The sequence below is a fragment of the Dioscorea cayenensis genome, chromosome 19, assembly GCF_009730915.1.
Source record: "Dioscorea cayenensis subsp. rotundata cultivar TDr96_F1 chromosome 19, TDr96_F1_v2_PseudoChromosome.rev07_lg8_w22 25.fasta, whole genome shotgun sequence".
Taxonomy (NCBI): Eukaryota; Viridiplantae; Streptophyta; class Magnoliopsida; order Dioscoreales; family Dioscoreaceae; genus Dioscorea; species Dioscorea cayenensis.
The window spans coordinates 29,918,899-29,934,823 of NC_052489.1; the positions used below are offsets into that span (position 1 = coordinate 29,918,899).

The following is a 15,925-nucleotide window of genomic DNA, read 5'->3' on the forward strand; positions in this document are numbered from 1 at the left end:
ATTTATATATTTATATATTTTTTTATTATTTATTATTTATACTAAAAAGGGCAAATTGTGGGAACCCTTTATGAACTAGAGATTTTGCACTTTGAAGTCTGTCTAGGGTTTCGATGGAGAGTTATTTGAGGGAACACTTCGAATTGCCGCCGAAGAATCCATCGGTAGAGGCGCAACGAAGGTGGCGCTCCGCCGTTGGCCAGATCGTCAAGAACCGGCGACGACGTTTCCGGCATGTTCCCGACCTTGACAAGCGCTCTGAGGTTGAGGCCAAGAAGCGCAAGATCCAGGTGCTTTGTTACATTTTCTTCTATTCTTCTTCTTCTTCTTCTTCTTGTTCTTCTTCTTTTTTTAAATTTTTTTATTGTTGATGAATTGGAACTGCAATTTAACTTTCCAAATGGGGAAAAGGATTGATTTTTTAAAGTTTTTGTTTGGTTTTTGACTTAAAGATCTGGTTATTTAATGACTTAATGGTTCGGGAGACTTCTTTGTAATTTAGTTGACCTTGAAAGTTGTTGGCATGTGGAATCCGTCAAGTTTGCAGCTTCCATGAAACTTCTTGTAAAGTTTTCTGCTTTTTAATATGGATAATTGACTTGTTGACTTGTCTTTTTCTTTTCATTTTTTAATTATAATGATTGAGTAATAGTTTGAGTTACCATCCATTGTATGCATAACTTTTGCTTGTTTAAATTATACTAGATTTGGTAGAAGGATTGCTCTTCAATGTTGATTTTAGTGTGATAATAAATTTGAACCATTGTGTTGTGGTTAATGTTGATTCCTTGTGGATCTGTTAGACTTTATAAGAACTGTAGAAGATTGTTGTATGATATGGAAAAATTACACCTTTATAATCTGTCCTCTTGTCTCTTTTGTCAACATGGTGGCCAAGATAATAACTTTTCTAGTGTAGTACATGGAAACAAAAATAAGATTTTGTTTTTATTTATTTATTAATTATTATTATTATTATTATTATTATTATTATTATTTGCTATCACTTTTTCTTCGGCTTTCTAGAAATTAAAATATAAACTTGATATATGCGCGTCGGTGGATGTTGATCTAATGCCAGTTTCCTATGGTAAATTTCGAGGAAGTCGGGCTTTTATGTTTTTCGAATCTGGACTCTCCCATTATAACCATGTTCAAATAGGAATGCCAACTCTAAGGTGGCAAATGAAACCATAGTTGCAGACTGATTGAGATACTTATCATATTTTCTTCTAGCTTACTATTTTGGGTAGTTCTGAACATGCCCTTTTGTTGATATTGTAAATGGTGAGAAATTGTAGATATGTATTTATCTGTATTTTTCTGCATAGAAGGACCTTTTATTGGTCTTATTGGCAATTAAATGTTTTTAATTTCTTCTTTGTTGTTCATGTAAGTTGCACATTTCTTTATGGTTTTTGTTGGTTTTGTCCTTCAGGAGAAAATTAGAGTGGCTCTATATGTTCAAAAGGCTGCCCTTACCTTCATTGAGGGTATAACCTCTATTATTAATTCTCATTGAGTGTTTTCATATTCTCTTTTGAGTGTGTTCTTTATATTAAGATTGGTGCTTCCCTAATGCAGCTGTAGCTAAGAAGGATTACAAGCTTCCAAAAGAGGCAAAAGATGCTGGATTTGACATTGGTGCCGATGAATTGGCATCAATAGTTAGTGGCCATGATATCAAGAGCTTGAAATTTCATGGAGGTGTTGAAGGTATTTCAAGGAAAGTTTCTGTTTCAGTTGATGATGGGGTAAATTCCAGTGATTTATCTATAAGACAGAATATTTTTGGTGTCAACCGGTACATTGAGAAGCCCTCCAGAAGTTTTTGGATGTTTGTCTGGGATGCGTTACAAGACCTGACTTTGATCATTCTTATGGTTTGTGCTGCAATTTCTGTAGTGGTGGGACTTTCCACTGAAGGATGGCCAAAGGGTATGTATGATGGACTCGGCATCATACTGAGTATTTTATTAGTTGTCGGTGTAACTGCTGTAAGTGACTATAAACAGTCACTACAATTTAAGGCTTTAGATGCAGAAAAGAAAAAGATATTTATTCAGGTGACCAGAGATGGCTGTAGACAGAAGGTCTCCATCTATGATTTGGTAGTTGGTGATGTTGTTCATCTGTCGATAGGAGATCAAGTTCCAGCAGATGGTCTTTTTATATCTGGTTATTCTTTCTTGATTGATGAATCAAGCTTGTCTGGTGAAAGTGAGCCTGTTTATATTTCTGAAGAGAAGCCCTTTCTTTTGGCTGGGACCAAAGTGCAGGATGGTTCCGCTAAAATGTTGGTGATCTCTGTGGGCATGAGGACAGAATGGGGGCGATTAATGGAGACTTTGAGCCAGGGGGGAGAGGATGAAACACCTTTGCAGGTTAAACTAAATGGTGTAGCAACTATTATTGGAAAGATTGGTTTGGCATTTGCAACATTAACATTTCTAGTCCTTTTGGTTAGATTCTTGATTGATAAGGCTGTAAGTGTTGGGCTGCTGACATGGCATCCAGATGATGCCCTGACAATACTGAATTATTTTGCCATTGCCGTGACTATAATTGTTGTTGCAGTTCCTGAAGGGCTGCCTCTGGCTGTGACTTTGAGTTTGGCCTTTGCAATGAAAAAGCTTATGGATGATAAGGCACTTGTTAGGCACTTGTCAGCATGTGAGACAATGGGGTCAGCAAGTTGCATTTGCAGTGATAAAACTGGAACTTTGACAACTAACCACATGGTAGTTGATAAGTATTGGATATGTGACGTATCTAAATCATGCAAGGGTGATGGGACTGCTGATGAACTCAAGTCTTTAGTGTCCGAGAAGGTTTTAAGCATTCTTCTTCAGTGCATCTTTCAGAATACTGGCTCTGAGGTTGTAAGGGGAAAAGATGGTAAAAACACGATATTGGGGTCACCTACTGAAACAGCTGTTTTGGAATTTGGACTGCACTTGGAAGGTGTTGACGCCCAACGGCAACATCATGATTGCAGAAAACTAAAGGTTGAACCTTTCAATTCAGTTAAGAAGAAGATGTCTGTGTTGGTATCAGTATGTGGTGGGGGTGTTCGCGCTTTCTGTAAGGGTGCATCTGAAATCATCTTGCAGATGTGTGACAAGATGATTGATAGCGATGGAAATACTGTTCCATTGTCAGAAGAAAAGACAAAGGATATCATGAATGTTATTAATAATTTTGCCTGTGAAGCTCTAAGAACACTTTGCCTAGCCTTTAAGGATATGGATGGCTCTTACAATGCAGATGGCATCCCCTATTGATGGTTATACACTAATAGCTGTCATTGGTATCAAAGATCCAGTTCGCCCTGGAGTCAAGGAGGCAGTGCAAACATGTATTGCTGCGGGTATTACTGTACGAATGGTGACTGGAGACAATATCAATACTGCTAAAGCCATAGCTAAAGAGTGTGGCATATTTACTGATGATGGGTTAGCTATGGAAGGTTCAGAGTTTAGAAGCAAGAGTCCTGAAGAGATGAAGACTTTAATACCAAAGCTTCAGGTTCCTTTGTCATAATCTAATTCCTATTACGCTAAACTTATCACTATCTCAAGTTACTAATAGATTGCTGAATGTTATTATGTTCATCTGCAGGTACTGGCTCGATCCTTACCCTTGGATAAGCACACATTAGTGACAAACTTGAGGAAGACGCTGGATGAAGTGGTTGCAGTTACCGGTGATGGAACTAATGATGCTCCTGCACTGCATGAAGCAGATATTGGTCTAGCAATGGGCATTGCTGGCACAGAGGTAACTTTTCCCTTGTTACTAACTTAATTCACAACCATCAGTACATTCATGGCAAAGAGGTAAGTTTTACCTGTGCCTGTCAAAATCATCTCTTAGATACTCTTTGTTGGCTAACCAGCAAAATTATGGTCCCTGAACTGTTTTTTTAGCATTATTGAAGTTAAAGTATGGTCATTATACTTCCCATTACTTGTTTTTCCTTCTTTTTTGCCTCAAAGTTCTATGTCCTTATAGGTTGCGAAGGAGAATGCTGATGTCATTGTCATGGATGACAACTTCTCTACAATTATTAATGTAGCCAAATGGGGCCGTGCAGTTTACATTAACATTCAGAAGTTTGTGCAATTTCAGCTTACTGTTAATGTTGTTGCCTTGATGGTCAATTTTGTGTCAGCATGTATCACTGGTATGCCAAATCTATCATTTGAACTGTTTTCTATGTTATCTTTTAGAATTTTTTCTGTAGAAATTAGCTCCTCTGCTAATGTTATTTCACTACACTTACTTTTAGGGAGTGCTCCTCTTACTGCTGTTCAGTTACTTTGGGTTAACATGATTATGGATACCCTTGGTGCTTTGGCATTAGCGACCGAGCCTCCAAATGATGAAATGATGAAGAGACCCCCCATTAGCAAGGGTCAACATTTTATCACAAGGACTATGTGGAAGAATATCATGGGCCAAAGTATATATCAGCTGGCTGTGCTTGGAGTTCTCTTGTTTGATGGGAAGCAGCTTCTGAAGCTTACCGGTCCGGATGCAGATGCTGTTCTCAATACATTCATATTCAATACTTTCGTGTTTTGTCAGGTAACCATAACCATAATGGATGTGTTTCAGTTTATTTCTGGAATATTAGAAAAACATGAGTACTCTGTGTTTTGCTTCACCAAGAGTATTCTAATTTGACCATTTGTTTCTTTATCAACAGACTGAAATATTGTCTGATCTAAGATTACAACTATTAGTATCTCACATAGAACTCATAAGATACAATTTTTTTTCCCCATAATAGTAATCAATATTTAAACTTATTTATGTATTTATTTTGTGTGTGTCTTGCATTGCATCAGGTATTCAACGAAATTAATAGCCGGGATATGGAGAAGATCAATGTCTTCCGTGGAATATTTAGCAGCTGGATCTTCGCTGTCGTCTTAGTTGCCACTGCTGCGTTCCAAGTAGTAATAGTGGAATTCCTCGGCGCTTTTGCAAGCACAGTCCCATTGAACTGGCATTTGTGGTTACTAACCATCCTCATCGGCGCAATCAGCATGATTATAGCAGTTATTTTGAAGTGCATTCCTGCTGAGAAGCCCAAGTTTTCAGCTCATGATGCCAACGGCTATGAACCACTCCCCGAAGGCCCAGAAATGGTGTAGAAATAAGTCATTGCACAACCTCTTCCCTATTACTAATTTTTAGATACAACTTCATCTGGCTATTTGAATCATAGAATTGTATAGTTTGCTGCATCTCATATCATTCACCACTTAGCCTTAGTTTTCTGCAACTTGTATTTAACTGCAAGTTATTCTAGCAACTCGAAACTGCAAACATCTCTTCCTCCCAACTCTGCATCGAGGAGTTTGATACTTTGATCATCTGTTGAGCATATGTGGTTCAAACCGTAGCTTTGTCGTATTTAAATTGCGAAATAAACCGTCTCCAGAAATTGGATTGACAGATACATGTTTCGGATCAAGTAATAAATTATTTTTGCATGCTAAGTTATTTGCTCAAGTCAATTATTCAGGTACTCTTTATGTTGTTATTTTTGCCTACTATTTTTTTAAAATTTTCTTTTTTATATTTTTTTAAAAAAAAATTTAATATTTATTATATTTATACATATATATATATATTTTTGTCTTATTAGCTCAACAAGATTTGGGGTGGTGTCTGTCTATGAATATCATTTATTGTGATCTATAAGAGCAGGCACACCAACCCTTATCTCTTGCAATGAATACGATGATCAAAATTGACTCACATTTTAAACTAATCTTTGAACTAACAATGTTTTAATTAATTAACAATAATTTGAGAAGATTAACACTTGGATTATAAACAAATTAGAAGCTCAACATTAATGGTCGGCCACCTTCACAAAGTTTTAATGTTTGCCACCCAACCATAATAAACGTTAAAGATCACCATCTCATACCCATTTCTTGTGCACCTTTCAGCTTCTGGAATGTACTTTTTTATTCTTATTTCCCCCTTCAAAATATTCAAAATTCCTGCTTTGCAAGAAATCATTTTAAAATTTATTTAATATAAAACGTATGAGAAATAATTTCAGTTGATGGTTTCATTTAAGATGTCGGCATTGGCCACCTCAACATGAGTCTAATCCCAAGCCACCTTTTAAAATATTAGTTTAATTTAACTTTTTTATATACTTCCAAATTGATATTTCACAAATATTAAAATATTGAATTTTAGACGGTGTAAGTTTTGAGTTTTATTTAAAAATATTTAAATTTTTATTAAAATTGGCACAAATTTCATTTGCATTCCAACTTTTAACTTTTTAATTTTACAAGTTTTGTGGGGGTAATCAGTAAAAGCCCTTTTTAAACTTCTAGTTTTCGGTGCATTCAAAGCACACCGAAAAATTAAATTTTTTTTTTTAAACAAAAGAGAGAAAAAAAAGAGAGAACTTTGGAATTTCCGACACGGAACTTGGGCATCGTTTTTAATGAAATCTCGTTGCGGTAGACCACCTAACTCAACGGCAATCCCAAAGGTACGGCTTTGAATCCCTTTTTTGGCATTTGTTTTGGTGTGAATTCCATTGATTTCATTGATATATAGGTTTGATTTGATGTTCATTGAGAATCGTGAAGTAATTTCCATTTTTTTGATGTTTTCTTGGAGGGATTATTTTGATGTTTTGAGGAAGAACTCTGTGTATGTGTTTCTTTTTTTTTTTAATGTAGAAAATTATGATTTTTAGGTATATATATGGGAGTTTGAGTTGATTCTGATCTCAAAGTTCGAATTTTGTTAGGATTTGTAGAGGTTTTGTGTGTTGAATAAGAAAGAAAATTGATTTTTTTTCACTGGAGTCGTGGAGAGATTTGCTTTCTAGAGAGGTTTTCCGCGTTAAATTCAAAGATATATAGATAGATATACATAGAGGGAGGGCCAAGGTTGAATCTTTGTTGGTTTTAGATTGGGAGAAGATGGTTGGCAATGTAGATGGATCCCATAGTGCTCCTCTTTCAAATGGCTCCCTTCATGGCTCCAATGGTGCCGAAGAGAAGCTTGATGAGCTCCGCCGTCTCCTTGGAAAATCAGATGGTGATCTTCTAAAGATAGTTGGTGTCGGCGCAGGCGCTTGGGGCAGTGTCTTTGCAGCATTGTTGCAGGATGCTTATGGGCATCTGCGTGAAAAGGTGCAGGTTAGGATATGGCGGAGGCCGGGAAGGTCTGTGGATAAGTCCACTGCTGAGCATCTTTTTGAGGTCATTAACTCAAGGGAGGATGTGTTGAGGAGGTTGATACGGCGATGTGCATACTTGAAATATGTTGAGGCTCGGCTTGGAGATCGCACATTGTATGCAGATGAGATCTTGAAGGATGGCTTTTGCTTGAACATGATTGATACACCACTTTGCCCGATGAAGGTGGTGACCAACCTGCAGGAGGCTGTGTGGGATGCTGACATTGTAGTGAATGGTTTGCCTTCTACTGAGACTAGAGAGGTGTTCGAGGAGATCAGTAGGTATTGGAAGGAAAGGATTACTTATCCTATCATTATCTCACTGGCAAAAGGTATTGAAGCGGCTTTGGATCCTGAACCCCGGATAATCACTCCGACACAGATGATCAACCATGCAAGTGAGATTCTTTTTCCCTTTATCTGATTAACCTCAACTATTTAATAGCATAGAAATGTTTGACATTCTAATGGATGCGTTGCTAGTCCTTGTTTGAATCTTAAGGCACTCTTTTTAACATGGTCAGGTAAAAAAATTATAAGCTTATTAAGAGAGATTGTATCATATATTGAGGCAATACTTAATGTCTGGTGACTTATGTTCCATATTATTAATATTGCTTAAATGTATAGCGTGCATATTTTGTTGTTGAAGACACTGCTGATCCATGCTATATTAATGTATGGATTATCTAGATTTCTGCTTTCAATGTGTACATTGCTTGATCAGAGCATGAATAAAATGTATTGCAGCTGGAGTGCCTATGGAGAACATTCTTTATCTTGGTGGTCCAAACATTGCTTCAGAGATTTATAACAAGGAATATGCTAATGCTCGAATTTGTGGAGCTGATAAGTGGAGGAAGCCTCTTGCTAAATTTTTGAGGCAGCCACATTTTATTGTATGGGACAACAGTGATCTTGTCACACATGAAGTTATGGGTGGCTTGAAGAATGTTTATGCTATCGGTGCTGGTAAAATTCTTCTTCTTCTGAAAATGTTTGAATATGGGTTAATTATTAATGCTGTCTTTGTTACACTAGTGCTTCTTATTGTTATGAAAAGAACTCTTTATTTTTTGTTCTTGTCACATTTTGCAGATTATGCTCAACAGTGGTCATTACATAAAATTATGTAGTATAGTTGTTATATTCATATTATGATACTTATGCTTTTCACATTCTGCTGGATCTTTAAACTATAACTGTTCCATAGATGCATGAAATTTTTTCAGAAATTGCACCTTTGTATATGCATACTGCACTTGGATAGGGATGGTAGTATATTTTAATTTATTATTTTTGACACTCTTTTAATTGCTTATTGATGAAGTGCCTGACATGGACTATTTCGGTACAAAATTAAACTCATGTTAGCAAGCTTGACAACATTTGGAATTGCAAATAGGTCCAGCTTGGTAGTGGAGTTGTTTATTAGATGAAATTCGATCACTCTTAACTGTTGAGCTGCTTGAGCATTCTCTCATCCAACAATAGGTTGGCCTATTATTCATTTGGTTGGAGACTATGATTGCCATTTTTCCATCAATCCATGTAATGATCCTTATGACGTTCACTCTGAAGTTGAACATTCTGCTAGATCTTTAAATTATGACTGTTCCATACATGCATGACATTTTTACAGAAACTGCACCTTTTATATGCGCACTGCACCTATTTTTGACATTTTTTAATTGCCTGTTAATGAAGTGCTTGACATGGACTGCTTTGGTACAAAATCAAATTCATGTTAGCAAGCTTGACAACATTTGGAATTGCTAAATAGGTCCAGCTTGATAGTGGAGTTGTTTATTAGATGAAATTCAATCACTCTTAACTGTTGAGTGTTCTCTCATCTTAACAATAGGCTGGCCTACTATTCATTTGGTTGGAGACTATGATTGCCATTTTTCCATGTAATGATCCTTGTGATGTTCACTCTGCAGTTGAGTTGCTCTGATATGAGCCTTTCTTTTATCACTGATGCTTCTCTGTCCAATCATTATATTCCATATCCATTTTTACAGTGTATGAAGGAATTTAACTAATTAGTTATAGTTTTCTTATCATTTGTATTCAGAATTGTGGCATAGGGACAATAAATTGAAAATTCTCACCAAACTAACCCTTTTTTTTGTTCCGGGAAACATGTATTATTCAGGAATGGTAGCAGCTCTGACCAATGAGAGTGCAACAAGCAAATCGGTATACTTTGCTCACTGCACATCTGAAATGATATTCATCACTCACCTACTGACAGAAGAGCCTGAAAAACTGGCCGGTCCATTGCTAGCTGACACTTATGTGACCTTATTGAAAGGTCGTAATGCATGGTATGGCCAGATGCTTGCCAAGGGGGAGTTGAGCCCTGACATGGGTGACAGCATCAAAGGCAAAGGAATGATTCAGGTCAGTTGCTTGATCTTCTCTTGCCACTGTGCTTGAGAACTGAAATTCTGTGTTCATGATTGTATTTGCATGAATGATTTATCAATTTTAGTTTGGCTACTAGAATCTTTCAGATATTTATGAAGAAAAAGTGAGATTCACTACTATACTTTGCTTACTGTCGATTTTCTCACCGCAGGGTGTCTCTGCAGTTGGTGCATTTTATGAGCTTCTTAGTCAGTCCAGCTTAAGTATATTGCATCCTGATGAAAATAAGCCTGTAGCTCCAGTTGAGCTCTGCCCTATTCTGAAGACATTATACAAGATATTGATTAAGAGGTTCGATTTCCAACTTCTTATTGTTCAAGTAATAAAGAGATTAATTTTTTTTAAAATGTGTTTTTGTTGATATTGTAATTATATTTTAGAGCACATTTCATCCAGATGAAGATTTAGAATGTTGTTCACTTGTTGCTTATTTTGTGATTGCTGATTTAGTCCATTTGGTTCAGGGAGCTCGCAACAGGGGCCATTCTTCAAGCATTGCGAGATGAAACAATGAACGATCCTCGTGAACGTATAGAGATGGCACACAGCCATGCCTTTTACAGACCCTCACTTCTCGGCAAACCGTGATTGCGCATCTATGATCAGGGAAATATATATTGCTTGAGGAAAAGAACCCATAATGAGTAAGAGCTGCTGTTAAATTAAGTCGTGTTTGAGATTTTAGTATGATGTTCAGTATGTAATACATGCCATTTATTCAATGAAATTTTGTGCCAACTTGTTGAATTACAATTTCTGTACATTGACAGTTTTAACAGTTGGACCAATCCAGTACAAATATTTTAGAGAACACAAAAAAGTTACAAACTGCACTGTTACTCCAAACTTGAACAGGTAGAAAGAATGACATTGATTTCTTCTGCAAAACTGAGGGGGTATTTATCAGCCAGATATTATGTAACCAACATCAAATGTATATCCCTAAGCCAACCTCCTTTGGATCAGTTTCCACCATCCATGGAGGCCTAAACACAGAAAGGCGAAAGCAATTAGAAAAAAAAAAAATGTGTCCATAGTGCCGGATATCAGAAGTTAAATAGGAGACATTACTTGTTCAGTATGAAATTTATCGTTCCCTCGGATGCACGATTGAGAAGCAAGTTTCTTTGCTCAACAGCAATTCCCTCTGGCTGCAAAAGTTATGTTGTAGAAAACTCTGAGAATCTTTCATTGTGTTTGTGAATCTTTGATAACGAGTGGAATAAATACCTCCTCCGGGAACCAAACACCCGGTTGAGTACTCCCTTCAAGAATGGCAAGTGCAAAAGCAGCAGTACAGTATCCCACCGATCTGTTTACAACATTAAAAATACACATCAGCAGTGTTAATGTGTCTAGAAAACTTTTAGGTTTGTGATATATTGATCGAGTGTTTCATGACTAAAGCTTACATCGAGAGTTTTCTATGACTGAACAAAGCAACTGTATTTCGTCTATTTGAGCACTCCAAGTCCACCTATGATAATAAAAGTTTTGATACCATGAGTTTTTTTGTATTACATCATCTCAAATATATTTGCAACTAGAAATGTCAATTAGGTCAAAAATTTTTTTCTAAAACTGTTCTATTAGAAACTGTATCCTCACCCTCAATGATACACGCTCTCCTGCAATGCCATCTACGGCCCTCACCAGAGGGTCAAAGAGTTGAACTAGTTTTTGAACTTTACTCCTATCCCTCAGGATGTCCTGCAAAATAAAACCGGATCATTATTTTGATCAGGAAATCATAACTCAATAACAGCTTTCGCATTGTATTCCATTTGATATTAATACAGAATTCAGCTAGATAACATGCAGTGGGCAGGAAACTGGGCAAAAGTAAAAAAATTGATGGCCACCAGATTTTACAAATTAAAACACCATGTCAACAGAAAAGTGTATAAAATCAAAAAAAGTTGAAGTCCTTACCACAGGGACAAATTTTACTATAGCCTCCATTCCCCAATTCCAGAAGAAAGGAGACGTACCGAATCGAGCACTGACAGTCGGCACACCTAAGATTTTGTGTGCAGTGGTAACTTCAGGCAAGTTCCTGCATATTTTCGACAGTTGTGATGGATTAGAAATATATATATATATATATATATACCTTAAGGTCCATCTTGCTTTGCAGTAGCAGCAAAAGGGAAAACTGAATGTCTTCAAAACAGAGGGATGTTTAGAACAGTTTCACTTATTTCAAGTATATATATCTTACATACACTACACATGGTTTCTGCTCATTATAACTTATAAGAAAAGTGTTTATGAAAATCGGAAAACAATATGATATACAAAATAATTAGAAGTTTGTGTTTTTAACAGTTCTGCTATCTTGGAGGAAAATGACATGAAGTTATGTAACTAAATACGCATGGTTGTTTCAACATGCTTGTGTTACAAGGAATGCAAAAGGAATAGATGGATAATAAAAGATAGACATAAAGTCTAAAGGGTAGATGCACATCCACACATACCTAGTGTTTCTGCCAATAATAATTTTGGGGACAAGGAAACAACTTGAATCCATCAGATTTAAGACAGAAATCACGTCTGATTATCCAAATAACAGGCAGAATTAATGAAGACCACATGACATGTACATAAGCAGATGTCATAAAAAAAATGAGTTGCTCATGCACCAGCCATTTGGTCTTTGATCTGAAAAGAATGTGCCAAGAAGATCATGAGACCAGGATGCCTTGCCTAATAAAAGAACTTTTACATTTTGTAGTTATATTGATTTATGATGAAAATTACTAAATAACTAGTGTGGATGATTAACAAAAACACAAGCACATGCCATAAAGACTGCATGCACTCAGTACTTGGAAAAACCATTCAGAGTTATTTTTATCATTAACTTACAACAAGTAAACATCTCTTTTCCGAATCCCTTTACCAAAGTCGATGTTGAGCATGCCACTATATGGCTTTAATTTGATTTTTTCTCCTGATCAAAGAGTTTGTTATGAAAGTCAAACTCTGCTTGAGAAGGGCAGATGGTCAGAAGTTTTCAGGAAAGGACCTTTATTATAGGCAACAACATCTTCGCCAAGCAGTAAAAAACTTGTAGCTAATATGGTAGGGCCAACTCCGCCAGAACCTGCAGTGTAATAGGAGAATCTGAAGAAGCAATATCAGCTAGGCTGGTAACTGAATCATATTTACCCTGTAGAAGTTGGTAACTCTAAGTCATACCCTATTTCAACCTATAGAAATTTAGTGTCCTGAAGATGTACTCCGCAAGTTTTTTCTTGGTTTGCAAAGTAATGCGTTTTATTTTAGTTTATTTTTTTTATGAATTTTCCGTAGTCATTCAGTCATTTGGGTGCGGATGCATAAATAAGAACAATGGAAAACTAACCTTAGCCTTTCTGGTTCTCCGGCTTCTTCACTTCTGGCTGCACGCACTAGCTCAGCTGCCATAACTGTTAGAAAGAATAAAAATTCAGCACAACTCAATTATTAACAATATCCAATGCATAAATGCAGGGATGATTTGAGTTTTTAAGTTTGTACCATTGCTCACTCCAGGATAAATGCCACCAGATGTTATTGCTGGAATACCAGCAGAAACTGCCTCCTTGTGAAAAGATTTTGCTCGCCAAGCATACTTTGTATCATCACAGACATCCAAATATGCTGTCTACTTGACAAGGTAAGTGAGTGAATCAGGATGCTGATAATAGTGAAAATCAAAATAAAGAAAAAAAGATGGCTAAGAAAATCCTTGCCTTGGTAGAGATTGCAGCTTCTAACACATTGCACTTCTCTGCCTGTTGAAAAGGCCCTGCAGTATGAACTACTAGATCCACCCCTGAGATTTGAAATACAGATTAAACTATCATCAACCTTTATGGAGTGAGATTTCAACGCTAAACACAATGAGAACCATCTAGGATACAACAAGCTGATTTTGTTTGTTAATTTCCAATTCATTTCAAGTGCAGAAAGACGAAGCCCTACTTGTAGACCAGGATTGGAGTAACAATGAGCAGAGCCAAAAGAAAAAAAAAAAAATTCAAATATGAACAGTAAAAAAATAAAATAACCCAAATTAGTTTTCTCAGCCTTCGGGTGATGGAACACTGCCCAAATAGGAAGTTTCATCCCAAAATAATAAAACAGACAACCTTATTTTCTGATCAAACATTCTAAACAAGTAAACCGACAATGTTATAACTGGATGCCAGTTATCATCTGTAAAAGACTAAGCAATTTCCATATGCCACAGAAAAGAGCAGGCTAGTTTCTTTGCATCAGAAGTTGATTACTATCAGGTTCCATGGGTATGTCATCTGTTTGATGTGCACTTTATTTAAAATATTTTGTTTACACTTTCTCAACAGAGATAGAATCACAACAAACACAAAGAACAGACAAATGGATGATAAAGATACAAGTGATACAAGAGGGAATGCAAAGACACTGTGATGTCTGAATTCACAGGGCATACGCACATATGTACACTAGACATAAACACTGATTATTTCAATAAATCAAGGTTTTCTTGTAAAAATTTTCTCACCTTCCATTGCTGCTTCTAACGCTTTGACATTATCAATGTCAACCCCAACAAATTGGAAATTATCACCAAGTTTTGATGCCAAAGCATCACCTCTCTCCCTGCAAAAACCGAAAACATGCAGACAATAACAATACATTGTGAACCAAACTTCAAAATTGGGATTTTTATGTTGCAGATAAACTTCAACCAACTGGGATTAAAAAAATAACCATACTGAAAACAATTGCTAATTCACTCATATAATGAGAATACAACTTCAATAAACTATTTTTAAGATTGGAAGAAGGTGAAAGAGAGGACCTGTTCCTCCCAGCGATGAGGACTTGGAGAGAAGGGCAGAGCTTGGAGAGGGCGGTGGCCGTGGAGCCCCCGACACGCCCCGTGCCACCGAGGATGAGGACCCGTGATTTCTCCGGACTTTTCGGCGGCGTTGCCGCTGCTTCCGGCGAGGAAGGAGGAGGGATGAAAGCAACGGAGGAGAGCTCGCGCCATGCTATAGCTCTTCACTCTCTCAGTCTCTCGTCTCATCCATGGCTTTGTTTCTTTCGTTATCTCTTTAAGAGGGTATTTTTACTATTGACCCCTTTGGATTTTTAAAATTCTTACCCATTTATTTACTTTTACTTTTATTTACTTCTAATTCTGTATTTTAAAAGAAAATTTTATGAAAGTTTAATTATGGAAATATACCACATTAGGATTACTTTGGAACAAACTATATTACAAGCTTTTCGTTTATTTCATCTATTCCACTTTATCTTACTTTTTCATTACTCAAAATCACAAATATTATTTCCAATTAAAACGAGATAGTTTACGGAAAAAAAAGTATTATTTATTTATTTTTATTTTTTATGCGCATGTGTATTAAGAGGAGATATATATTTGAGTCCTTCAATTCATTAAATATATAATGTGTTTTTTTAGAACAAAAGTGTTTTTTCCGTTTAAAGTTGTATGTCAAAACAAATTTATTCTTAAAGAGTTTTTAAACTATTGTATTTCTTCTATGATTACACGGTGTTTGTGGCTTATTAAAATAAAATAAAATAAAATAAATCTTATTAACAAGGAGAAAAATAAATTAATAAGAACTATTATCAGTGGGCGGCAACTTAACCATGTTACTTAATGTTAATTATCAAGTTTGCCTTTAACGTGTCAATGCTTATTATTATTATTATTATTTTTAAAATATCCCATGAAAATTTCAATTGCTTATAGTTATAGGTCACGGATACATTGACTCTAATGTCAAGCCACATCAGCATCCTTATCATCGTGTCAGTGAGTACTGAGTACACACGTTGGCGACTCAACCTAAAACGCGTCCATAATCAAGAGAAACGCGTGGAGCCAAAACCCACTCTTTCCCATCTCGAGATCTGATCTCAAACAGATCTCTAAGCAAATTAACGGCTATAACCATTTCACCTTGTTGAGCTAATGGCTGAACTCGTAATTCCATTCAACTTTTCGTGCATTCACTAACCAGTGAAAATCCGTAACATCCATCCCCACGTGGCATTTAATCGCGGTGGTATTCTTGTAATTCTCTTCAACTTCATGTGCATTTTCTTAACATCCACCACGTGTCAATTCATTAGACCATCGGGAAGAAACATCGACGGTTCTCATCTCTCAATGGTATTAAAGTAAATACCTCTCTTCTGTTCCTTCGCTATTAAGCCAAAGGCTAAAAACGTAAAAATATCAAACTTCGCTTG

General features: G+C 36.3%; 3 protein-coding genes across 3 annotated transcripts; 2 read left to right on the forward strand and 1 right to left on the reverse strand.

Moving 5' to 3' along the window:
• The first annotated feature begins 19 nt into the window (after positions 1-19).
• LOC120283502 (probable calcium-transporting ATPase 8, plasma membrane-type) lies at positions 20-5,528 on the forward strand. The gene is given in 8 exon segments (XM_039290200.1): positions 20-290; positions 1,439-1,493; positions 1,585-3,275; positions 3,277-3,528; positions 3,622-3,780; positions 4,015-4,186; positions 4,292-4,590; positions 4,854-5,528. Coding segments are annotated over 8 exon segments (3,114 nt in total). The 5' UTR covers positions 20-113; the 3' UTR covers positions 5,163-5,528.
• An 871-nt stretch (positions 5,529-6,399) lies between these two features.
• LOC120283503 (probable glycerol-3-phosphate dehydrogenase [NAD(+)] 1, cytosolic) lies at positions 6,400-10,553 on the forward strand. Its single transcript, XM_039290201.1, has 6 exons — positions 6,400-6,532; positions 6,961-7,629; positions 7,982-8,203; positions 9,390-9,637; positions 9,816-9,955; positions 10,129-10,553. The coding sequence occupies exons 2-6, from the start codon at positions 6,972-6,974 to the stop codon at positions 10,250-10,252; spliced, it is 1,392 nt and encodes a 463-aa protein (XP_039146135.1). The 5' UTR covers positions 6,400-6,532; positions 6,961-6,971; the 3' UTR covers positions 10,253-10,553.
• On the reverse strand, positions 10,355-15,666 carry LOC120249365. Its single transcript, XM_039257856.1, has 14 exons — positions 15,566-15,666; positions 14,499-14,699; positions 14,199-14,296; positions 13,405-13,487; positions 13,190-13,316; positions 13,035-13,098; positions 12,696-12,793; positions 12,536-12,620; positions 11,597-11,720; positions 11,273-11,374; positions 11,077-11,141; positions 10,895-10,976; positions 10,736-10,815; positions 10,355-10,650 (listed from the first exon to the last, which is right to left on the reverse strand). The coding sequence occupies exons 1-14, from the start codon at positions 15,664-15,666 to the stop codon at positions 10,593-10,595; spliced, it is 1,368 nt and encodes a 455-aa protein (XP_039113790.1). The 3' UTR covers positions 10,355-10,592.
• Positions 15,667-15,925: the final 259 nt, after the last annotated feature.